Source organism: Salmo trutta, chromosome 9 (genome assembly GCF_901001165.1).
Source record: "Salmo trutta chromosome 9, fSalTru1.1, whole genome shotgun sequence".
NCBI classification, from domain to species: domain Eukaryota; kingdom Metazoa; phylum Chordata; class Actinopteri; order Salmoniformes; family Salmonidae; genus Salmo; species Salmo trutta.
Genome location: NC_042965.1, coordinates 37,330,587 through 37,356,922, shown reverse-complemented (window position 1 = coordinate 37,356,922; position 26,336 = coordinate 37,330,587). Strand labels below are relative to the sequence as shown.

General features: G+C 43.5%; 1 protein-coding gene across 4 annotated transcripts in view; it reads left to right on the top strand.

Moving 5' to 3' along the window:
• Positions 1–4,948: 4,948 nt before the first annotated feature.
• Positions 4,949–26,336, top strand: part of LOC115200493 (calcium-binding protein 7) — a 66,489-nt gene continuing 45,101 nt past the window's right edge. For 2 of the 4 annotated variants that reach the window (XM_029763608.1, XM_029763607.1), the window contains exon 1: positions 4,949–6,078. In XM_029763608.1, the coding sequence (XP_029619468.1) occupies positions 5,967–6,078 (112 nt within the window). In that variant the 5' untranslated portion in view covers positions 4,949–5,966. Of the gene's footprint in view, positions 6,112–26,336 lie in introns of all 4 variants that reach the window. The other 2 variants (XM_029763606.1, XM_029763605.1) reach the window with 1 other exon arrangement.

Genomic DNA, 26,336 nt, shown 5'->3' with positions numbered 1-26,336 from the left:
GAAAAGAGAAGAGAGCATAGAGGAGAGAGGGGACAGAGAGGGGAGAGAGAAGAGAGAGGAGAGGGGAGGGAGAGGGGAGAGATCAGAGAGGAGATGAAGAGGAGAGAGGGGAGAGATTAGAGAGGAGATGAAGCAGGGAGAAAGAAGAGAGGGGATGGAGAGGGGAGGGGGGGAGAGGGGAGAGAGGGAGAGAGAGAAAGAGAGAGGGAGGAGGGAGAGTGAGAGAGGGAGGAGAGAGAGAGAGGGAGAGAGAGAGAGGAGAGGGGAGGGAGAGGGGAGAGATAAGAGAGGGGAGGGAGAACAGAGGGAAGAGGGGAGGAATGATTGGAGAGGAACACAATGCCCAAGAGAAAGCCAAAGAAAAAAGGTCTCTCAAAGAGTTGGAAACTTTTTCATCCAAAAAAGAACCCTTTCTGGTTAGTGTATTTATGACACTGCAGCATTTAGAGAGAAGGGTTTAGTCTCGCTCTTCTCCTCTTGGCAGCTCCCCACTGGGCACACACTGGTTAAATCAACGTCATTTAAATGTAATTTGTCACTAAATTGTGATGTGGAATCTATGTGAAAAATACATAGGATTTGTTTTTGCAATTATTAACGTAAACTGTTGTTTTTAGGGTAAAATTTTTACCACTTGATTATGTCATCATGGTAACATATTTTCAACATAGACAAACCTTGTATAAAATACGTGGAATTTGGACCTTTGTAACAATGTCAGAATTCCAACATTATGTCCACTTACAAAATAAAACTATAGGCCTGGCAGCACCTCCTACTGGAGAGTTGATCTATCTACAGCTATCCCTTCCGTCTCCTATCCAGGGTTTTCTTATGTAATCATAGAAAGCGCGTATGTTCAGAGTCGCAGGTCTGTAGGAATCTTCAAAATTGCTATGATAATCTGCACAGAATCTCAAACAGGATTGATCACTTGCACCATGTACTTTATTGTAATCTCACTTAACTGCAGTACAGGTCATTTGGTTGTGCTATTAGATGAAGCAGAGTGAGAACACATTAAGTTGTTGTATAAATAAACAACACATCGAACATTGTATTGCCAATTGAAACTTTGGTGTGCTTTTAAATTGTGGAAAGCGCAGTGATAACACATTTAGGTGACAACTAAGTCGAAAATCAGACATTAGATTTTCCATTGGAATTTGTTGTCCTTTTAGATGGTTGAAAGCATAGCGATAACACATTGGGAATTCAGCAAACTTTTGACTGTCTTTTTGAGTGGGTGAAAATAGGTTGAATATCATGAATCTACATATCTACCAAATATTATCACATTTTCCACGTCTAAATGATGTGGTGGACCAAGTGGGTCTGATGTGTGTTTCAGTGAGTATGCACAGACGAGCAGTATGAGAGTCAGCAAAAGCGGATTTGAAACAAGGCTAGCGGTGCCAATGCTTACCAAATGGGAACGTTTGAAATAGGACATGGAGGGGAAATCCAATTGGAACAAATCTCTGTCTGATCCTGTATTGTAGTGAATGTTGCACAACATCAGTGCTTACTGCTTACACAAACATTCAGTGCATCAATAAAAAAATCTAAATGGATCCTATAGAAAGAAAGTGGCTAGCCGGTAGTAAAGATGCATTAGTGTGTTGTGCTTTATCCAAATGACCATAAAGTCTGTGTTCCTCAGTCCCAAATTCAGAAAAATAGTCCTTTCCCCTCTTTCTCCTGCTTTCTTATCCTGCAGCCTGCAGGTCCCTGTGGCTCCAGTCTGCAGTTTAAATGTTCCAAATAGCACCCTATTTCGTATATAGTGCACTACATTTGACCAGAGCGCTAGGTGCCCTGGTAAAAGGCAGTGCACTATATAGGAAAAAGGGTGTCATTTGGGACATTGCCCTAATCCGGCTGCAGCTGAATAAGCTGCAATGTGGGCCATTATTCACTCCCAAGTACTGTAGTTTCCTGGCTGCTCTGCGGCTCTCTCTGCAGCAAGCGAGAAATGCGGTCTGAATGGAGAGGATGATTGGTTCAGGGGCAAATATGAAAGAAAGTGAAGGGTACTAGCCCCCCAGACAGACGAACAGACTTGCTCATCCCTAACTGGGTTCTGCGGGGATGGATGGACATGGTAGTACAATCTGGATGTCTTTCAATAGAGTGTTCTGAAATGACATACACAATGTTCCTATAATTTTACTTTGGGATTGTAGTTTTACGTCAGTCTGCCTGGTGGAATGTGTTTCTGCCGTATTTGTTTTTTCTTTAAAAGTTCCAACTGCTGATTTCAATTTTCAAATGAAAAACTAAATCTGGTTAGTGTACTTTGAAGGCATTGAGATAGTTATTGTATTCTGTGTTATAAAATGTATTTGGCTTAAATAATTTTTTCTCAAATGTTCAATCCCCTCCTCCCTTTCTCTGTCTTTCCTACTTATTTATCTCTCCCCTCTCTTTCATCTAGAACAATGCAATCAGGCTTCTTCCCAAAAAGCTCTGCCTCTCTCCTCCACTTGGTCCTTGTTACAGACTTGTCAATTCTTCCTCTTCTCTAAAGAGATGGTGCGATAGAGAAAAATGGTCTAAGGAAAAGGCTATCAGCCTCCTGCGAGCCTCCTGTCTTTGGGGAATAACTGCCAGGGAGCTGAGGAGCTGTGTGAGGAAGTTTAAATCTGCAATGCCAAGCTGTCATCAGAGACCTGATGGGCATCACCCGTTATGGCCCCCCGTTATGCACCCCCACGTCAACTACCCTATCCGAGCTCCCTTAACTCAACTACCCTATCCGAGCTCCCTTAACTCAACTACCCTATCCGAGCTCCCTTAACTCAACTACCCTATCCGAGCTCCCTTAACTCAACTACCCTATCCGAGCTCCCTTAACTCAACTACCCTATCCGAGCTCCCTTAACTCAACTACCCTACCCGAGCTCCCCTAACTCAAATACCCTACCCCAGCTCTCCTAACTCAAATACCCTACCCCAGCTCCCCTAACTCATTAGTTCCATGCTATGTGATCTCTTAGCATCTATTTCTTCCCAGCCCAGTCCAGGCATGCCTTGTCTCTATGCTACACTATCTCCTAACTCCTGGACACAGAGTGGGAAGAAGTTGTTCCTAAGAACTGATGCAGGGTCAGCAAAAAAATGTTTATGGGGAACATCTACCAGACAACATACACTGAATTCCAAATCTATCTTCTTCACAAGTCCTCAACTGGCAGCTTCATTAAAAAGTACCCGCAAAACACCAGTCTCAATGTCAACAGTTTTCAGCTGTGCTAACATAATTGCAAAAGGGTTTTCTAATGATCAAATAGCCTTTTAAAATGATAAACTTGGATTAGCTAACACAACGTGCCATTGGAACACAGGAGTGATGGTTGCTGATAATGGGCCTCTGTACGCCTATGTAGATACTCCACCAAAAAATCTGCCGTTTCCAGCTACAATAGTCATCTACAACATTAACAATGTCCACACTGTATTTCTGATCAATTTGATGTTACTTTAATAGACAAAAAAAATCACTTTTATTTAAAAATCTACAACATTTTTAACAATGTCTACACTGTATTTATGATACATTTTATGTTATTTTAATGAAGAAGAAATGTACCTTTCTTTCAAAAACAATGACATTTCTAAGTGACCCCAAACTTTTGAACGGTAGTGTATATGTGTGTGTGTGTGTGTGTGTGTGTGTGTGTGTGTGTGTGTGTGTGTGTGTGTGTGTATGTGTGTTTGTTTGTGTGTGTCTGTTTACTCTTACAGTATACTCATGATTTGTTTGATGTAATGTCATTACTTTTCAATTCTAAGAATTAAACATGACTTAACAACACCAGGATTGCGGCCATGTTGGAATTCAATTCAGGACTAGAAATTGGATTCCTCAGTTTAGATGGAATTGACTCAACCCTGTCCTCCACAGTCGTCAACATAGCTTCAACCACAGTGTGATCTAACAATGTTATCAAACCCAGTCAGGAAGAATTTTTGGTGCATCAGAGAGAGAGAGAGAGAGGGAAAGGGAGTCAGAGAGAGAGAGAGAGAGAGAGAGAGAGAGAGAGAGAGAGAGAGAGAGAGAGAGAGAGAGAGAGAGAGAGAGAGAGGGAAAGGGAGTCAGAGAGAGAGAGAGAGAGAGAGAGAGAGAGAGAGAGAGAGAGAAAGAAAGGGTGAGAGAGACACACTCATGTGTAAAGGACATCACGCTGCTTGTTAAGCGAGGACCACTTCCTCTTAATTCAGGCTACACCAAGACTAGAAACCAGGACCTCTGCCTTGCTAGTGTTACGGGCATCACGTTTCTTTCTTAGCGAGTACCACTTTCCCTGAAGCGCAACACACACACAGCAGTGTTGATAAGGGCTAATGATGCAAAATTGTGAAGGTTTACAAAAGCAAATTAACCTACTGTATATGCCCTTGTCCATTCTTACGCAAATATCTCTGCCTCGGCAGCCACACTTGGGAAGGATGGGTGTGTGACTTATCTTTTAAAACACTAAGCAGTTTATTAACTACACAACAACAAGTCAGTAAAGAACCGCTATCGGAAAAAAACAGAAACGTTTTTCATCCTTATCAACTTAATGAGAAACGTGTGTTACTTACTGTTACTGCATTATGACAGCCACTAGCATGATTTCAATTCTACTCATTTACTAGCTTCACCTTCGATGGTTTCTGGTCAATAGACAAAATGTCACACCTGGCTGTTCAGTGTATAACATCGAGAGTATGTCATTTAAGGCTTAAGATTAAAATATATGAATTTCCATTAGGAGAGATGCCAGGGTAGAAATCATCCGTATCCTACGATGTGGCTCGTGGTCATTAATCACAGCTCTCATTGTTTGTTTGGTACCCGGGGAGCACGTGTGTCGCTACGGGCAAGCAAGACCGGGATTTAGTCCTTGCGCTGTGTGGAATACAGAATTCACTCAGTGCGAGAGAGCCACACACACTGGAGTCAGGGTACGGAATGTGTTCCTGTGGGAGAGAGAGAGCTGACTATACACAGGAGCCAGGGTTGCAGTTCACAAGATCCACACAGAGCGTCGTCCCCTCACCTGTGGAGCGAATAGTGATTTGGAGATGGAAAGCCGCCCCCGTTCCAATGACCAAATAAAGGCGAGCGAGTGTGCCCACGCGCTGACTGCATAGGCTATTTTCAGTGAATGTTCTAAGGATTCGGTGACTTTACATTTTTTTGTGTTTTGAGTGAAGGTACATTTGGACTTTTGATTTCTACGCTGTCCGTATTTATTTTGTGTTTCTCACCTGGATCGTATCACTAAAAGCTCAGTGGAAAGGTAAAAGGACACTGTGCCTACCAAGAATATAATTCACATCCAAAAGATCCAACAAGTGGATGAACGAATATTCTGCCTCTGCACTAACGACTGGACTAAAACAACGGATTAAGCATCTTTGAATGATCTCATTGTCTTTGGATTTGATCTGTTTGTCTTCTAACCCAGTGAGAGAAACCGCTGTTCCTTTTCATCTGCACTGACATCTCACTGGCGGTGTGTCTCAGCAGATGGAGCCACCGTGATGTGTTTAGTCTTGTTCAGCAAATAGCCTGTATAAGTGTGACAATTTAGGCAATTCATTCAACTCGATGATTGTCAATTAATTTCCTCAACCCAGGCTAGATATATCTCGTAATTTGTGTAACAAATAACTGTCAAGTATCCAGATAAATAAAAAGGAGATACAGTGACAGCGTCAAGTTTATATGTATATAAAAACAATAATCCACTAGTCTTCTCCGTGTTCATTCACCAGGGAACGGGGGATAGGCTACCACGGATACTCTCCTCTCTCCTGCCTCTCGGACCTGGGACCACATCTGTTCCTTTCTATTCGTGGACTTGATCCTCCGCAACCTGTTTGAAACTGGGGAAAAGTTGTGTGACTCTCTTGAACTCTCCCTTATATGAAGATCAGGGCACAGGTGGCAGCCCCAGACCGTCACCGCAGCCATGCCTATCATGCATCCAATCACCTCCAATTTAATGTACCGGGGCATCTGCACCATCCCAGACATGCTCGCCTACCGAGCCCCGGTCAACCTGCCCGAGGACGAGGTGGAAGGTGAGGAGGAGAGTTTACCTGTTCTGTTCCCAGGTCTGGTTCCGTTCCCAGGTCTGGTTCCGTTGCCAGCTCGCAGCTATGCTGTAGCCTTTCATCTCACATAATCGTTTCATTATCAATTCATATTTGGTGAAGCGAGGTCTTGAGTCAAAGTAATGGCAAGAGAGCGGTGAGTTCTTTCAGACTGTCGCCATCAGTGCATGTAGATTCAGCACCAGGGACAGCGCTCAGGGAGTCCGCATTTTTATCAGTCCCTTGCCTCACCATGTTGACTAGGTGCGACTCCATTTGGAATAGCGTCCACTCACTGTAGATTGTCACTCACAGATAATTTGTTACTTTGCTACCTCAACTTTATAGTTGATCTAATTATGAAGTTATCAATTAATCAATTTATTTGATCGTCAATTAGTGGGCTAATTGCGTGTAGTAAAAACATGTTGTGTTTGCAGGTGAAAGGGGAATTGTGAGAGGAGTGGGATGTCCACAGATGATCTTTTAAAGACAGTGCTACAAGCCTATCCACCATTTGCCCAGAAAATTGAGATTCAATTTTGTTTTATCTCATCACTGAGAATTTATTTGGGATTGATTTCTAATGTAATGTAATTTTAGGGAGAGCACACCTGTATGTTGTATTGTCTCATGGTGGACTTGCCAGTCAGTGACTGACCATCAGTAACATTCTAGTACGAAGGTGTTGCTCCCTCTAACTCTCCCAGATAAGGTTTAGAGATCACTGTTGTTAATGTTTGTATGTATTGATCCTCACACATGCATGTTTCCCTATTGCAAGATTATCTGCATCTATATGAACAGCAAATGAGATGTAAGCCTGTGGCAGACACAAAAGCTCCATAACATAGAAAACCCTGTGGAGAAATCATCTAAATGAGAAAACGCTGACACCGTGACAAAAATATCCCATCGTGGGGTTATATTCAGTATTGTGGGGTAATATTCAGTATTATAGGATAATATTGAGTATTGTGGAGTAATATTCAGTATTGTGGATTAACATTCAATATTGTGGTGTTAAATTCAATATTGTGGGGTTATATTCTGTACTGTGGTCTTATATTCAGTATTCTGGTGTTAGATTCAGTATTGTGGGGTTATATTCAGTATTGTGGGGTTATATTCAGTATTATAGGATAATATTGAGTATTGTGGAGTAATATTCAGTATTGTGGATTAACATTCAATATTGTGGTGTTAAATTCAATATTGTGGGGTTATATTCAAAATTCTGAGGTTATGTTCAGTACTGTGGTGTAATATTCAGTATTGTGGGGTAATATTCAGTATTGTGGGGTTATATTCAGGATTGTGGTAGTATATTCAGGATTGTGGGGTTATAATCAGTATTGTGGTGTTATATTCAGGATTGTGGGGTTATAATCAGTATTGTGGGGAAACACTATACTCAGTATTGTAGTGTTATATTCAGTGTTGTGGGGTTAAGGTTCAGTTTTGTTGGGTTATAGTCTGCATTGAGGTAAATTCAGGATTGTGGTGTTATATTCAGTATTGTGGGGTCATATTCAGACATTGTGAGGTTACAATCAGTATTTTGGGATTCTATTCTGTATTTGTGGGATTATATTCAGTATTGTGAGGTTATATTCAGTACTGTTGTCTTATATTCAGTATTTTCGATATTATATTCAGTATTGGGGGTTAAATTCAGCATTGTGGTGTTATAATCAGTATTTTAGCGTCATATTAAGTATTGGGGTGTTATATTCAGGATTGTGGGGTTCTATTTTCTTTATTGTGGGGTTACTGTATATTCAGTATTGTAATGTTTTATTCAGTATTGTGGTGTTATATTCCATTTTGTGGGGTTCTATTCTGTGTTGTGGGGTTATATTCATTATTGTGGGGTTATATTCAGTATTGTGGTGTTTTATTCAGTTTTGTGGGGTCATATTCAGTTTCTGGTGTTATATTCAGTATTTTGGTGTTACTTTCAGTATTGTGGGTTTATATTTGGTATGATGGGGTTATATTCAGTATTGTGGTGTTATATTCAGGATTGTGATGGTAAATTCAGGATTGTGGTGGTATATTCAGTATTGTGGGATTGTATTCAATATTGTGGTGTTATATTCAGTATTGTGGGGTTGTATTCAGGATTGTGGGGTTATATTCAGTATTGTTGGGTTACATTCAGTATTGTGTGGTTACAGTATATTCGGTATTGTAATGTTCTATTCTGTATTGTGGGTTTATATTCAATATTGTAGGGATATATTCAGTATTGTGTGTTTATATTCAATATTGTGGGGATATATTCAGTATTGTGGGTTTATACATTTACATTTACATTTAAGTCATTCAGCAGACGCTCTTATCCAGAGCGACTTACAAATTGGTGCATTCACCTTATGATATCCAGTGGAACAACCACTTTACAATAGTGCATCTAAATCTTTTGGGGGGGGGGGGGGTTAGAAGGATTACTTTATCCTATCCCAGGTATTCCTTAAAGAGGTGGGGTTTCAGGTGTCTCCGGAAGGTGGTGATTGACTCCGCTGTCCTGGCGTCGTGAGGGAGCTTGTTCCACTATTGGGGTGCCAGAGCAGCGAACAGTTTTGACTGGGCTGAGCGGGAACTGTGCTTCCTCAGAGGTAGGGAGGCGAGCAGGCCAGAGGTGTAGGGCCTTGTTTGGGTGTAGGGCCTGATCAGAGCCTGAAGGTACGGAGGTGCCCTTCCCCTCACAGCTCCGTAGGCAAGCACCATGGACTTGTAGCGGATGCGAGCTTCAACTGGAAGCCAGTGGAGAGAGCGGAGGAGCGGGGTGACGTGAGAGAACTTGGGAAGGTTCAACACCAGACGGGCTGCGGCGTTCTGGATGAGTTGTAGGGGTTTAATGGCACAGGCAGGGAGCCCAGCCAACAGCGAGTTGCAGTAATCCAGACGGGAGATGACAAGTGCCTGGACTAGGACCTGCGCCGCTTCCTGTGTGAGGCAGGGTCGTACTCTGCGAATGTTGTAGAGCATGAACCTACAGGATCGGGTCACCGCCTTGATGTTAGTGGAGAACGACAGGGTGTTGTCCAAGGTCACGCCAAGGCTCTTAGCACTCTGGGAGGAGGACACAAGGGAGTTGTCAACCGTGATGGTGAGATCATGGAACGGGCAGTCCTTCCCCGGGAGGAAGAGCAGCTCCGTCTTGCCGAGGTTCAGCTTGAGGTGGTGAGCCGTCATCCACACTGATATGTCTGCCAGACATGCAGAGATGCGATTCGCCACCTGGTTATCAGAAGGGGGAAAGGAGAAGATTAATTGTGTGTCGTCTGCGTAGCAATGATAGGAGAGACCATGTGAGGATATGACCGAGCCAAGTGACTTGGTGTATAGTGAGAATAGGAGAGGGCCTAGAACAGAGCCCTGGGGGACACCAGTGGTGAGAGCACGTGGTGCGGAGACAGATTCTCGCCACGCCACCTGGTAGGAGCTACCTGTCAGGTAGGACGCAATCCAAGCGTGGGCCGCGCCAGAGATGCCCAGCTCGGAGAGGGTGGAGAGGAGGATCTGATGGTTCACAGTATCAAAGGCAGCAGATAGGTCTAGAAGGATGAGAGCAGAGGAGAGAGAGTTAGCTTTAGCAGTGCGGAGAGCCTCCGTGAAACAGAGAAGAGCAGTCTCAGTTGAATGCCCAGTCTTGAAACCTGACTGATTAGGATCAAGAAGGTCATTCTGAGAGAGATAGCAGGAGAGCTGGCCAAGGACGGCACGTTCAAGAGTTTTGGAGAGAAAAGAAAGAAGGGATACTGGTCTGTAGTTGCTGATATCGGAGGGATCGAGTGTAGGTTTTTTCAGAAGGGGTGCAACTCTCGCTCTCTTGAAGACGGAAGGGACGTAGCCAGCGGTCAAGGATGAGTTTATGAGCGAGGTGAGGTAGGGGAGAAGGTCTCCGGAAATGGTCTGGAGAAGAGAGGAGGGGATAGGGTCGAGTGGGCAGGTTGTTGGGCGGCCGGCCGTCACGAGACGCGAGATTTCATCTGGAGAGAGAGGGGAGAAAGAGGTCAAAGCACAGGGTAGGGCAGTGTGAGCAGGACCAGCGGTGTCGTTTGGCTTAGCAAACGAGGATCGGATGTCATCAGCCTTCTTTTCAAAATGGTTGACGAAGTCATCCGCAGAAAGAGAGGGGGGGGGGGGAGGGGGAGGAGGATTCAGGAGGGAGGAGAAGGTAGCAAAGAGCTTCCTAGGGTTAGAGGCAGATGCTTGGAATTTAGAGTGGTAGAAAGTGGCTTTAGCAGCAGAGACAGAAGAGGAAAATGTAGAGAGGAGGGCGTGAAAGGATGCCAGGTCCGCAGGGAGGCGAGTTTTCCTCCATTTCCGCTCGGCTGCCCGGAGCCCTGTTCTGTGAGCTCGCAGTGAGTCGTCGAGCCACGGCGCAGGAGTGGAGGACCGAGCCGGCCTGGAGGATAGGGGACAGAGAAAATCAAAGGATGCAGAAAGGGAGGAGAGGAGGGTTGAGGAGGCAGAATCAGGAGATAGGTTGGAGAAGGTTTGAGCAGAGGGAAGAGATGATAGGATGGAAGAGGAGAGAGTAGCAGGAGAGAGAGAGCGAAGGTTGGGACGGCGCAATACCATCCGAGTAGGGGCAGAGCGAGAAGTGTTGGATGAGAGCGAGAGGGAAAAGGATACAAGGTAGTGGTCGGAGACTTGGAGGGGAGTTGCAATGAGATTAGTGGAAGAACAGCATCTAGTAAAGATGAGGTCAAGCGTATTGCCTGCCTTGTGAGTGGGGGGGAAGGTGAGAGGGTGAGGTCAAAAGAGGAGAGGAGTGGAAAGGAGGCAGAGAGGAATGAGTCAAAGGTAGACGTGGGGAGGTTAAAGTCACCCAGAACTGTGAGAGGTGAGCCATCCTCAGGGAAGGAACTTATCAAGGCATCAAGCTCATTGATGAACTCTCCAAGGGAACCTGGAGGGCGATAAATGATAAGGATGTTAAGCTTGAAAGGGCTGGTAACTGTGACAGCATGGAATTCAAATGAGGAGATAGACAGATGGGTCAGGGGAGAAAGAGAGAATGTCCACTTGGGAGAGATGAGGATTCCAGTGCCACCACCCCACTGGCTCGATGCTCTAGGGGTATGCGAGAACACGTAGGCAGACGAGGAGAGAGCAGTAGGAGTAGCAGTGTTATCTGTGGTAATCCATGTTTCCGTCAGCGCCAGGAAGTCTAGGGACTGGAGGGTAGCATAGGCTGAGATGAACTCAGCCTTGTTGGCCGCAGACCGGCAGTTCCAGAGGCTGCCGGAGACCTGGAACTCCACGTGGGTCGTGCGCGCTGGGACCACCAGGTTAGAGTGGCAGCGGCCACGCGGTGTGAAGCGTTTGTATGGCCTGTGCAGAGGGGAGAGAACAGGGATAGGCAGACACATAGTTGACAAGCTACAGAAGAGGCTACGCTAATGCAAAGGAGATTGGAATGACAAGTGGACTACACGTCTCGAATGTTCAGAAAGTTAAGCTTACGTTGCGAAAATCTTATTGACTAAAATGACGAAAATGCTAGCTAACTAACACAACACTACACTAATCAAGTCGTTCCGTTGTAATGTAATAGTTTCTACAGTGCTGCTAGTCGGTAGAGGTTGGCTATTATACAAAAGCAACTTTGTAGCTAGCTAACATAACATAACACTAATCAAGACGTTCCTTTGTAATGTATTTAGCTTCTACAATGCTGCTCGTCGGTAATAGTTGGCTAGGTATGGAACAATGGCGTCGCGGGGGACGGAAATAGCTGGCTAGCTAACCTAGCTAACCTCGATAATTACTACACTACACAATTATCAAGCTATGACAAAGACAGCTATGTAGCTAGCTAGCTAACACTGCACCAGTCAAATTGTTCCATTGTAATGTATTAGTATCTACAGCGCTGCTAGTCGGTAACGGTTGGCTAGCTAGCAGTGTTGACTAGCTAGCAGCTAGCAGCTAGCAGTGTTGACTACGTTAGGAGGACGAAAAATAGCTAGCCTCGGTAATTACTCTAATTACTCTAAACTACACAATTATCTTTGATAGCTAAGAAAAATTGCTCAGATCAAACAAACCAAACCGTTTATATTCAGTATTGTGGGGTTATATTCAGTATTGTGGGGTTATATTCAGGATTGTGGGTTTATATTCAGTATTGTGGGTTTATATTCAACATTGTGGGGTTATATTCAGGATTGTGGGTTTATATTCAGGATTGTGGGGTTATATTCAGCATTGTGGGGTTATATTCAGGATTGTGGGGTTATAGTCAGTATTGTGGGGAAACACTATACTCAGTATTGTAGTGTTATATTTAGTATTGTGGGGTTAAGGTTCAGTTTTGTTGTGTTATAGTCTGCATTGTGGTGTTATATTCAGGATTGTGGTGTTATATTCAGTATTGTGGGGTCAAATTCAGTATTGTGGGGTCATGTTCAAACATTGTGAGGTTACAATCAGTATTTTGGGGTTCTATTCTGTATTTGTGGGGTTATATTCAGTACTGTTGTCTTATATTCAGTACTGTTGTCTTATATTCAGTATGTTCGATGTTATATTCAGTATTTTAGCATCATATTAAGTATTGTGGTGTTATATTCAGGATTGTGGGGTTCTATTCTGAATTGTGGGGTTACGTTCAGTATTGTGGTGTTATATTCAGGATTGTGGGGTTATATTCTGTATTGTGGGGTTACATTTAGTATTGTGGTGTTATATTCAGGATTGTGGGGTTATATTCAGTATTGTGGGGTTACGTTCAGTATTGTGTGGTTACTGTATATTCAGTATTGTAGTTTTTTATTCAGTATTGTGATGTTATATTCCATTTTGTGGGGTTCTATTCTGTATTGTGGGGTTATATTCATTATTGTGGGGTTATATTCAGTATTTTGGTGTTACTTTCAGTATTGTGGGTTTATATTTGGTATTATGGGGTTATATTCAGTATTGTGGTGTTATATTCAGGATTGTGATGGTAAATTCAGTATTGTGGTGTTATATTCAGTATTGTGGTGTTAAATTCAGTATGGTGGGGTTATATTCAGTATTTTGGGGTTATATTCAGTATTGTGGGTTTGTATTTAGCATTGTGGGGTTAATGTTCAGTATTACGGGGTTATTTCAGTTTTGTGGTGCTATATTCAGTTTTGTCTGTTCATATTCAGTTTGTGGTGTTATATTCAGTATTGTAGTGTTATATTCAGTATTGTGATGTTATATTCAGAATTGTGTGGTCATATTCAGTACTGTGGGGTCATTCTCAGTATTATTGGGCTATGTTCAGCATTGTGGGGTTTTATTTAGTATTGTGTGGTTATTTTCATTATCGTGGGGTCATATTTATGTATTGTGGGGTTTTATTCAGTATTGTGGGGTCATATTCACTATTGTGGGGTTATATTCAGTATTGTGGGGTTATATTCAGTATTGTGTGCTTATATCCGGTATAGTGGGGTCATGTTCAGTTTTGTGGGGTAATATTCAGTATTGTGGGGTTATATTCAGTGTTTTGGGGTTATATTTAGAATTGTGATTTTATATTCAGTATTGGACGATAATATTGAGTATTGTGGAGTAATTTTCAGTTTTGTGGTCTTTTATTCATTATTTTGCATGTAATTTTGAGTACTGTGGTGTTACATTCAGTTTTGTGGTGTTATTTTCAAGACTGTGGTGTTATATTCAGTATTGTGGGGTCATATTGAGTATTGTTGTGCAATATTCAGTATTTTGGGGTTACATTTAGTATTGTTGGGTTATATTCAGGATTGTGGTGTTATTTTCAGTATTGTTTAGTTATATTCAGTATTGTGGTGTTATACTTAGTACTGTAGGGTTATGTTCAGTTATGTGGGTTTATTGTCAGTACTTGTAATATTCAGTATTGTGGGGGTATATTCAGTATTGTGGGGTTATATTCAGTGTTGTAGGATACTATTGAGCATTGTGGAGTACTTTTCAGTATTGTGGGGTTATTTTCAGTATTGTGGTGTTATATTCAGCCCTGTGGTGTTATATTCAGTACTGTGGTGTTATATTCAGTATTGTAGTGTTTTTTCAGTATTGTAGTATTGTAGTATTCAGTATTGTGATCTTATTTTATTGTGATCTTATATTTAGTATTGTGGGATAATTTTCAGTGTTTGGTTATATTTAGTATTGTGTTGTTACTTTCAGTATTGTAGTATTATTTTCAGTATTGTGGGCTCATATTCAGTATTGTGGGGTTATATTCAGTATTGTGGGGTTATATTCAGTATTGTTGGCTCATTTTCAGTATTGTGAGGTTATATGCAACATTTTGGGGTTATAGGTAGTATTGTGGATTTATATTCAGTATTGTGGGGTCATATTCAGTATTGTGCGGTCATATTCAGTATTGTGTGGTCATTTTCAGTATTGTGAGGTTATATTTAGTTTTGTGGGCTCATTTTCAGTATTCTGGGGTTATTTGTAGTATGTGGGTTTATATTCAGTATTGTGGGGTCATATTCAGTGTTTTGGGGTTATTTTCAGTATTGTTGTGTTATGCTCAGTATTGTGTGTTATATTCAGTATTGTGGGGTCATATTCAGTATTTTGGGTTCATATTCAGTATTCAGTATTCACTATTCTTGTCACGGTTGTCGTCGGTGAAGGAGGACCAAAACGCAGCAGGTACGTGTATGCTCATCTTAAATGATTATTTATTTTCAAAACAACTGAATACAAAAATAACAAAACCACTAGAACTAACAAACGAACGAACAACAACAGTCTGGTAAAGCCTAGGCTCAACACAGAACAATCACCCACGAATCACAAACACAAACACACCCCAATATATGGGACTCTCAGTCAAAGGCAGATAGACAACACCTGCCTTCAACTGAGAGTCCCAACCCCAATCAACACAACATAGAAACACACTCACCAGACTACACATAGAAATACATAAACATAGACTATAAACCACAACCCCGGAAATACTACATCAAACACCCTTTAAACAAACACACCACCCTGAACCACATAAAACAAATACCCTCTGTCACGTCCTGACAACACTACAATACTAATTAACCCTTATACTGGCCAGGACGTGACAGTACCCCCCCCTTAAAGGTGCTAACCCCGGAAGCACCTTTAAAACAAAAAACAAAACAAAAACAACAACCCCAAACAACAAAACTAAAATTCCCCTCTACTAAAGGGAGGGAAGGGAGGGTGGCTGCCGTTAACGACGGCACTGTGCTACACCCCCCCCTCCCCAACCCACCTATATCAGGAGGTGGCTCCGGTTCAGGCCTTTCCCGGCAGTCGGGCCACTCTGGCAGTTCGGGGCAGTCTGGCCAGTCTGGCAGCTCGGGGCAGTCTGGCAACTCGGAGCAGTCTGGCAACTCGGGGCAGTCTGGCAACTCGGGGCAGTCTGGGCAGTCTGGCAACTCGGGACAGTCTGGGCAGTCTGGCAACTCGGGACAGTCTGGGCAGTCTGGCAACTCGGGACAGTCTGGGCAGTCTGGCAACTCGGGACAGTCTGGGCAGTCTGGCAACTCGGGACAGTCTGGGCAGTCTGGCCACTCCGGCAGTTCAGGGCAGTCTGGCCACTCCGGCAGTTCAGGGCAGTCTGGCCACTCCGGCAGTTCAGGGCAGTCTGGCCACTCCGGCAGTTCGGGACAGTCTGGCCACTCCGGCAGTTCAGGGCAGTCTGGCCACTCCGGCAGTTCAGGGCAGTCTGGCCACTCCGGCAGTTCAGGGCAGTCTGGCCACTCCGGCAGTTCAGGGCAGTCTGGCCACTCCGGCAGTTCAGGGCAGTCTGGCCACTCCGGCAGTTCAGGGCAGTCTGGCCACTCCGGCAGTTCAGCGCAGTCTGACCACTCCGGCGACTGTTGACTGGCGGGCAGCTCCGACGACTGTTGACTGGCGGGCAGCTCCAACGACTGTTGACTGGCGGGCAGCTCCGATGACTGTTGACTGGCGGGCAGCTCCGACGACTGTTGACTGGAGGGCAGCTCCGACGACTGTTGACTGGCGGGAAGCTCTGACGACTGTTAACTGGCAAGGCTGGGTTTACGCACTTGCAGGCTAGTGCGGGGAGCGGGAACAGGACAAGTTGGACTGGGTTGACGCACTTCCGGGTCCGCACGAGAGACAGGAGCTGGAAACCCAGGGCTATGGAGGCGCACAGCCGGTCTAGATCTTACCTCCCGCACAACCCGCCTTGGCTGGATGGAACTAGTAGCCCTGTACGAGCGGAGTGCTCATACAGGGCAGACTGGGCTGTGCAGGGGCCTGATGGTAGCCGTGCGTAGAGCGGGAGTTGGGTAGCCTGGTCCTCGGAGGCTTACCGGCGACCAGATGCGCTGCGCAGGCATCCTCCTACCAGGCTGGATGCCCGCTCTAGCACGGCACCTGCGAGGGGCTGGAATAACTCGCACCGGACTGTGCGTGCGTATGGGTGAGATAGTGCGCTTCTCAGCGAAACATAGCGCTCTCCACCCCATACGCTCCTCCATATAACCACGGGCTTCCGGCTCTTCCTTCGCCTAGCCAAACTACCCGTGTGCCCCCCCAAAAAAATTTCTTGGGGGTGCCTCTCGTGCTTCTCCCTCAGCGCGTCTCTGGCCTCGTACCACCGCCTCTCTGCCTTGGCTGCCTCAATTTCCCACTGCGGGCGGCGATACTCCCCAGCCTGGTGCCAAGGTCCGGCCCCGTCCAGAACTTCCTCCCAAGTCCACTTCTCCCGCCAGTCCAACTCGAACGCCGTCTGCTCCTTCCTCTGCTGCTTGGTCCTTGAGTGGTGGGTGATTCTGTCACGGTAGTCGTCGGTGAAGGAGGACCAATACGCAGCAGAGTCGATATAGTTCATCTTGAACATTTAATTAAATCAACACGAATACAAAAAACAACAAACAAGAAAACGAACGATAAACTGACAGTCTGCAAAGCATAGGCTCAACACAGAACAATCACCCACGAATCACAAACACACCCCAATATATGGGACTCTCAATCAAAGGCAGATAGACAACACCTGCCTTCAACTGAGAGTCCCAACCCCAATCAACACAACATAGAAACACACTCACCAGACTACACATAGAAATACATAAACATAGACTATAAACCACAACCCCGGAAATACTACATCAAACACCCTTAAAACAAACACACCACCCTGAACCACATAAAACAAATACCCTCTGTCACGTCCTGACCAAACTACAATACTAATTAACCCTTATACTGGCCAGGACGTGACAATTCTGGGGTTATACTGGGGTTATACTCATTTTTGTGAGGTCATATTCAGTAGTGTGGGGTTATATTCAGAATTGTGGGGTTATTTTCAGTATTGTGGGGTTGTATTCAGCATTGTGGGGTCATATTCAGTATTGTGGGGTTCTCTTAAGTATTGTTGGGATATATATTCATTATTGTGGTGTTATACTCAGTATGGTGGGTTTATATGCAGTATTGTGGTGTTATACTCAGTATGGTGGGTTTATATGCAGTATTGTGGGCTCATTTTCAGTATTCTGGGGTTATATGCAGTATTGTGGGGTTATATCCAGTATTGTGGGGTGTCATGGAGTGGCCCTTTCTGGGTATAGATCATGGCTTCCCACTCTCTCCTACACCCAAGTTCTGTTATCTGTGGTTGTAAATTTGTTGCGGATACTCTCTCCTCCTGGACATGCAAAAAGAGTGACAGAGAGAACAAAGGATTTCACATGGCAAACTCCTAATTTCCCAAAATGAGAATTCGAAACAAAATGTCCACTTGTGAAAAGGTGGTATTGGGCCGTGGACATAAAATGATTGAGTAAAGATGAAACCATTTGTGAAATGATGTAATGTGATGTTTAACCTTTAATGTGAGAGAATTGTATTCCCTTTAAAGTTGAACTAAGTCATTGGCCCGCCCCCGTCAATACAGACATGATCTGGTATCATGGAACAGCCTTTCCTATTGTTACAACCCCCTCCTGTGGAAATCCTCTTCAGACCACTAATACCTCGGTGTCAGCTGAGATGGCACAGGTTTAAGTACCAAGACTGAGCAAACCCACAGCGTGAGCTGTGATTGCGAATCGTTATTGAATTCCTAACCTTACCACGTGGAGCATTGGCTACACAGCTGGAAGTGGTTCAACTCTGAGACTATCGATGCCGACAGAATAAGAGCAAATTTTAGATAGTCTGCAGCTAGAAATTATGTAAACCTGGGATGCTATTACCGACAACCGCCAAAACATCTATCTATGAGAACATTTCTGAATGGTACTCTGAAGTATCCATTCTAATCACAAAATACTTTGATCTTCAGGGAGGCAGAGAGAGAGAGAGAGAGAGAGAGAGAGAGAGAGAGAGAGAAAGAGGTGGATGAACTGACTCTCCAGCAGACGGACTGAAGATTTCAACAGAGATCACGACGACACCTGGACGTGAATATATATTGATTGCAATTATTCCCGAATGAGTGAGCATTCATGTGCAAAGGATTAGCATTTCAATTAATATAATTATAGTAGTACTGTGTGTAGTGATCCCTCTGGTCTTTCCCACTCTCGCTCAGTCCACACCCACTTCCCTTTGTCCACCAAGCCATCATACCGGCTTAGCCCACTAGGGAATCTTCCCTATCCTGTGTTAGTAACCAATATCTACTGTTGTTTGTTTATGAATGTCTATGATTATTTAGTTAGTTAGTAAATCAATGATTTAGCCAATTGGTGTATGGATGATTCATAGTAAAGGCTGGGTTCGTGCAGGTAACCAACAATTTACGACGTTTGGAATGAGACTAATGTGAGGTAAATAATAATTCATTAATAAGAATACTAATTGATCAGATATTAAAATATCTGAAGAGTTATATTAGGAAAATTATAACTTTGTAATCTGAAGATTTTCCTTGGTGCCCCGACTTCCTAGTTAATTACATTTACCTGATGAGTTTAATCACGTAATAATAATTACAGAGAATTGATTTGAGAAAAAAACAGTCTTCACTTTTAATGATGCCAAAGACACGACAGGGGTCATATTCAGTATTGTGGGGTCATATTCAGCATTGTGTGGTTATATTCATTATTCTGGGGTTATATTCAGTATTGTGGGGTTATTTTAAGTATTGTGGGGTTATACTCAGTATTGTGGTGGCTGGCTGTAATACACATAACAACACACAGACATGCTCACATGTATTATGTCAGAAATCTGTCTTTTTGACAGAAAGCTTATTTTAGTGCTGTATTTATTGTTGTGTGATCTGTCTGGTTTACTATTGACTCACACACTGCTACTATCCCCCTGTCACCTGAACTGAATCTCGCTGATGTAAATATTGTGACAGACATTTCCCATTGTAGGGTTATATTCAGTGTTGTGGTGGCTGGCTGTCTTACTAGCTATAAATATTACAACACTCCCCCCTGTATTGGAATAGAAAGCCAGTGGATGAATCACCTCAATCACTGAATGCTTACATTGTGACAGACATCTACTATTGTAGGGTTGGATTCAGTCTTACTGTGTCTGGCTGGCTTTATACACTGCAACACTCCCCAACACTCCCCCTGTCACCTGATTTGAGGTTTATGGATCCGATAGAGTATATTTATAGATTGTATTTCAAGGGAACACAATAGTTTTGAGTGCAGATACAGAGAGGGAAGCAGGCCTAAGGCAGTCAACCCACTCTCCAGTAACAGTATATACTATGACAGAGACAGCAGCACTTGGTTGCACGGTTGATTCTGATGGATTGACTATTGCTATATTGTGCTGTTTAGGATTGAGGAGATGTATATCAATGTACTGTAAGACAATCCAAATGAATTACATGTTGGCCAATCTGACCATGACAGAATGCATGCGTAAGTGTGAATGACAGCATCTGATTGTGTGTCGCTGGTCAGGTCTTGTGAGAGATTGTCTTCACCGTGGTTATTGATGCAGAAATTCGCTGGGACAGAAACGAGATGAACAGTTAATTGAATTTCGAGTCACATACGCACGCACAGGCTCACAGGGGGAAGCACGCATGCACGCACGCATGCACGCACGCATGCACGCAGCACGCACGCATGCACGCACGCATGCACGCACGCATGCACGCACGCACGCACGCACGCACGCACGCACGCACACACACACACACACACACACACACACACACACACACACACACACGGTCACGCACACACACGCACACACACACACACACACACACACACACACACACACACACACACACACACACACACACACACACACACACACACACACTTTGGCTTGGCACAGTAGAGGAAACCCATTCAGTGCTGCAACTGGTTTCAATTACAAAAGCTTGCTGAAAAACGGGAATAGCGAAAATCTATCATTTAGTTTGGATGATGAGTTTCAACTCCTATAGACTGAGCATGTGTTAAATTAACACTCGGAATATCTTTTGACACCTACAGTAGAGTGGATGCCAACAGGGTTGTTCAGACTGTGAGCAGTTTCGGAATACATCTCTGTCTCTCTGTCTGTCCCTCTGTCTCACTTTCTCTCTGTCTCTCTGTGTCTGCCTCTTTTTCTCCCTGGCTCTCTCTTTTTCTCTGTCTCTGTCTCTCTCTCTCTGTCTGTCTAATTGTCTTTCTGTCTGTCTCTCTCTGTCTCTGTCTCTTTCTCTGTCTCTCTGTCCCTCTCTCAACCAGCAAACATAGAGAACATATAAGATGAAAAACACAGGTTATTCAACTCTCCCCATAGGAGAACCCTTTGTTCTCTTTGGTTCGAAGAACAACTGTTTTGGGTTCCATGTAGAACCCTTTCTACATTGAACCAAAAAGGGTTCTACCAGGAACCAAAAAGGGTTCTACCAGGAACCAAAAAGGGTTCTACCAGGAAACAAAAAGGGTTTTACCTGGAACCAAAAAGGGTTCACCAATGGGGATAGCTGAAGAACCCTTTTGGAGCTCTTTATTCTAAAAGTGTAGTTGCTTATTTTGTCAACAGACAGACTGAATAAGGTATAGGAGAAGCCAACATTGTTCTTTGCAGTGTCTTTTGCATGAATATAAACTGGGTGGTTCGAGCCCTGAATGCTGATTGGCTGAAAGCCATGGTATCTCAGACATTATAATCTGGGTGGTTCGAGCCACGAATGCTGATTGGCTGAAAGTCGTGTGGTATCAGACCATATACCATGGGTATAACAAACCATGTATTTTTACTGATGTAATTACGTTGGTAGCCAGTTTATAATAGCAATAAGGCACCTTGGGTGTTTGTGGTATATTGCCGATATACCACAGCTAAGGATTGTATCAAACATACCCTCGTAAATCTGACTATCCTGCCGATCCTTGACTTCACTCTACTCAGCAAATTGGATGCAGTCTATCAGAGTGCCATCCGTTTTGTCACCAAAGCCCCATATACTACCCACCACTGCGACCTGTATGCTCTCGTTGGCTGGCCCTCGCTTCATATTCATCGCCAAACCCACTGGCTCCATGTCATCTATAGGTCTTTGCTAGGTAAAGCCCCGCCTTATCTCAGCTCACTGGTCACCACAACAACACCCACCCGTAGCATGTGCTCCAGAAGGTATATTTCACTGGTCAAAGCCAACTCCTTCTTTGGCCGCCTTTCCTTCCAGTTCTCTGCTGCCAATGACTGGAACGAATTGCAAAAATCACTGAAGCTGGAGACTTATATCTCCCTCACTAACTTTAAGCTCCAGCAGTCAGAGCAGCTCACAGATCACTGCACCTGTACATAGCTCATCTGTAAATAGCCCATCCAACTACCTCATCCCCATACTGTTATTTTTTTGTTGCTCCTTTGCACCCCAGTATCTCTACTTGCACATTCATCTTCTGCACATCTATCACTCCAGTGTTTAATTGCTAAATTGAAATTATTTCTCCACTATGACCTATTTATTGCCTTACCTCCCTTATCTTACCTCATTTGCACACACTGTACATATACTTTTTTCTCTATTGTGTTATTGACTGTATGTTTGTTTATTCCATGTGTAACTCTGTGTTGTTGTTTGTGTCGCACTGCTTTGCTTTATCTTGGCCAGGTCGCAGTTGTAAATGAGAACTTGTTCTCAACTAGCCTACCTGGTTAAATAAAAGGGAAATAAAAATAGAACATCCAGACACTCTGCGTTGCATCGTGCATAAGAACAGCCCTTAGCCGTGGTAAATTGACCATATGCCACACCCACTTGGGACTTATTGCTTAATCATACCATTCCTTCCTTCTGTCTACCCGTCAGTCCCACATAACCGACATCAGACTGTCACATTCCTTAAGAGCAAATATGACTTTCAGAGAAAAGACATAGCACATCACATCACATAGAATTGTGTTTGCACACTGTCTGCATGATGTGACCTACGAAAGAAGACAAGGCAGTATCTCATATTCTGGGTGGTACAAATTGATTCCCCAGTTTTCTGAGTGAGGAGTTTTTGATGTACTGTATATAGTACAAATGGATCTCAATTTCTAGTTCTTTTATTTTGTTCTATTTGTCATCTGTAAGCAATAGCCTCAGGCTCTTTGAGCAGATAGTTTCATTTAGAATGTATCCAATGATATGAGAAGAAAACGGAAGGTGTTGGCTCACCTCAATCAGAATCTCTCACAATGAGCTAAGCCGCTCAGGCTTTACACCCAAATCTGTGCCAGGGTAGTGTTTTAGACAAACGGAATTATAAAAACAGCTTTATAAGAACAGCTTTATACATCTCCTTCAGCCAGTGATGATAACAATGTGTTTTTTAAAATTATTTTCAGGGCGTAGATATTGCAGATAGATTGTAGCTTCCATCAATGTAATTGTCTGCATTATTTCCAATCCCCCATATATACTTTTAGTTTATACAGTTGAGGTCTGAAGTTTACATACACTTTAGCCAAATACATTTAAACTCAGTTTTTCACAATTCCTGACATTTAATCCAAGTAAAGGCCCGGTAGAGGCCCATTCCTCCTGACAGAGCTGGTGTAACTGAGTCAGGTTTGTAGGCCTCCTTGCTCACACACGCTTTTTCAGTTCTGCCCACAAATTTTCTATAGGATTGAGGTCAGGGCTTTGTGATGGCCAATACCTTGACCTTGTTGCCCTTAAGCCATTTTGCCACAACATTGGAAGTATGCTTGGGGTCATTGTCCATTTGGAAGACCCATTTGCGACCAAGCTTTAACTTCCTGACTGATGTCTTGAGATGTTGCTTCAATATATCCAGATAATTTTCCTACCTCATGAAGCCATCTATTTTGTGAAGTGCACCAACCCCTCCTGCAGCAAGCACCCCCACAACATGATGCTGACACCCCTGTGCTTCACGGTTGGGATGGTGTTCTTCGGCTTGCAAGCCTACCCCTTTTTCCTCCAAACATAACAATGGTCATTACGGCCAAACAGTTCTCTTTTTGTTTCATCAAACCAGAGGACATTTCTCCAAAAAGTACGATCTTCATCCCCATGTGCAGTTGCAAACTGTAGTCTGGCTTTTTTATGGCGGTTTTGGAGCAGTGGCTTCTTCCTTGCTGAGCGGCCTTTCAGGGAATGTCCATATAGGACTCGTTTTACTGTGGATATAGATACTTTTGTACCTGTATCCTCCAGCCTCTTCACAAGGTCCTTTGCTGTTGTTCTAGGATTGATTTGCACTTTTCACACCAAAGTACGTTCATCTCTAGGAGACAGAACACGTCTCCTTCCTGAGCAGTATGATGGCTGCGTGGTCCCATGGTGCTTATACTTACATACTATTGTTTGTACAGATGAGCGTTGTCCCTTCAGGCGTTTGGAAATTGCTCCCAAGGATGAACCAGACTCGTGGAGGTCTACAACTTTCTTTCTTTCTTGGCTGATTTCTTTTGATTTTCCCATGAAGTCAAGCAAAGAGGCACTGAGTTTGAAGGTAGCCTATCAGAAGCTTCTAAAGCCATGACATAATTTTCTGGAATTTTCCAAGTTGTTTAAAGGCACAGTCAACTTAGTGTATGTAAACTTCTGACCCACTGGAGTTGTGATACAGTGAATTATAAGTGAAATAATCTGTCTGTAAACAATTGTTGGAAAAATTACTTGTGTCATGCACAAAGTAGATGTCCTAACCAACTTGCCAAAACTATAGTTTGTTAACAAGAAATTTGTGGAGTGGTTGAAAAACTATTTTTAATGACTCCAACCTAAGTGTATGTAAACTTCCGACTTCAAATGTATACAGTGCATTCAGAAAGTATTTAGACCCCTTGACTTTTTACACATTTTGTGTCATTTCAGACTTATTCTAAAACGGACTAAATTGTTTTTTAATAAAAAACTTTGAAATATCACCTTTGCGTAAGTAAATTACATCCTGACTAGTCTGATTGAGGCTGATGGTGGCCACTGTGTTTTAGGAGACCTTCAATGCTGCAGAAATGTTTTAGTACCCTTCCCCAGTTCTGTGCCTTGACACAATTCGTTCTCGGAGTTCTACGGACTACTCCTTCAACCTCTTGGATTGGTTTTTGCTATGACATGCACTGTCAACTGTGGAACATTATATAGACAGGTGTGTGCCTTTCCAAATCATGTCCAATCAATTGAATTTACTACAGGTGGACTCCAATCAAGTTATAGAAATATCTCAAGAATAATCAATGGAAACAGGATGCACCTGAGCTCAATTTCGAGTCTCATAGCGAAGGATTCAAATAAAATAAAATGTTATTTGTCACAGGCGCCAAATACAAGGTGTACGGGGGGGGCGGGGGGGTCATTGCCAATAGTCCGGTGGCCATTTGTTTAATTGTTCAGCAGTCTTATGGCTTGGGGGTAGAAGCTGTTAAGGAGCCTTTTGGACCTGGACTTGTTACCACCTGCCTTGCAGTAGCAGAAAGAACAGCCTATGACTTGGGTGACTGGAGTCTTTGACAACTTTTTGGGCCTTCCTCTGACTCCGCCTTGGATAGAGGTCCTGGTTTGCTGGAAGCTTGGCCGCAGTGATGTATTGGGCCGTACGCACTACCCTCTGTAGTACCTCGAGACTTCCATAATATTAGACATTGCGCACCAGCTGTTATCGACAAATAGACACACACCCCCACCCCACGTCTTACCGGAAGTAGCTGTTTGGTTTAGCTGATGCACGGACAACCCAGCCAAATGTATATTATCCATGTCGTGATTCAGCCACAACTTGGTGAAACCTCAAATATTACAGTTTTAATGTTCTGTTGGTAGGATGGTCTTGAACCAAACTCAACCAGTTTATTATCCAGTGTTTTCACGTTGGCCAATAGAACGGATCTCTTACAGGCTGACCACACCACTCGCATCGCGTGCGCAAAATAAAGTTAGGAATCTATGTAATTAAATTATTTCACCCACACTGCTTGCGCGCGTCAACGAGTGTCTGCGTTGCCAAGGCCTAAAATAGAAGTCATTCCTATTTCTGACACAGATCGCGCTGCAAGTCCTGCCTCTCCCATCTTCCTCATTGGTTTATAGAAGCAGGTACCCACATGCCATCTCCTCATTGGTTATACCCACGTGGGTGATTGAAAGATGAACTGTGTTGCCGGTCGGTGTAGTAATACTATGAAAGTTTAGATGCCAATCACCATATAAGTTCAAAGATGAAAAAGCCTGGAAGGAGGAGAGATGGCTAGAAACCATTCGGTTGACCATTTTATGTGTGGATTAATTGTCGGAGTAGAGGACCTTGTGCATTTCAGGTAAGATAACAACTCAATGTTTATATCCCAGGACAAATTAGCTAGCAACAGCAAGCTAGCTAAATAGGACAAATTAGCTAGCAAGTGCAAGCTAACTAGCTAAATTGCCATAAATGTTTAATGCTTTTCGACCTGTCCCCAAATTAATGTCATTGGTTCAGAGTTTGTTTTGATATTTTAATACATTTATGCATGATGGCGCACGCGCACAGCCAGTTTGGGTTCCGTGTTACAAGGCACCCGGATCTGCTTCCCCCTCTATCTTCGTCTTCTCTTCATGCGAATGACAGGGATTTGGGCCTGGTCCGGAGCAACAGTATATCCTTCGCTTCAGACGAAAGAAACAATCTTCATCCAGTCCGAGGGGAGTAATCGCTCTTCTGATATTCAGAAGCTCTTATCGGTCATACCAGACTGTAGCAGAAACATTATGTACAAAATAAGTTACAAACAATGCGAAAAAACACACAAAATAGCACAATTGTTAGGAGCCCGTAAAGCGGCAACCCTCTAGGGCCATTCTCTCTTTA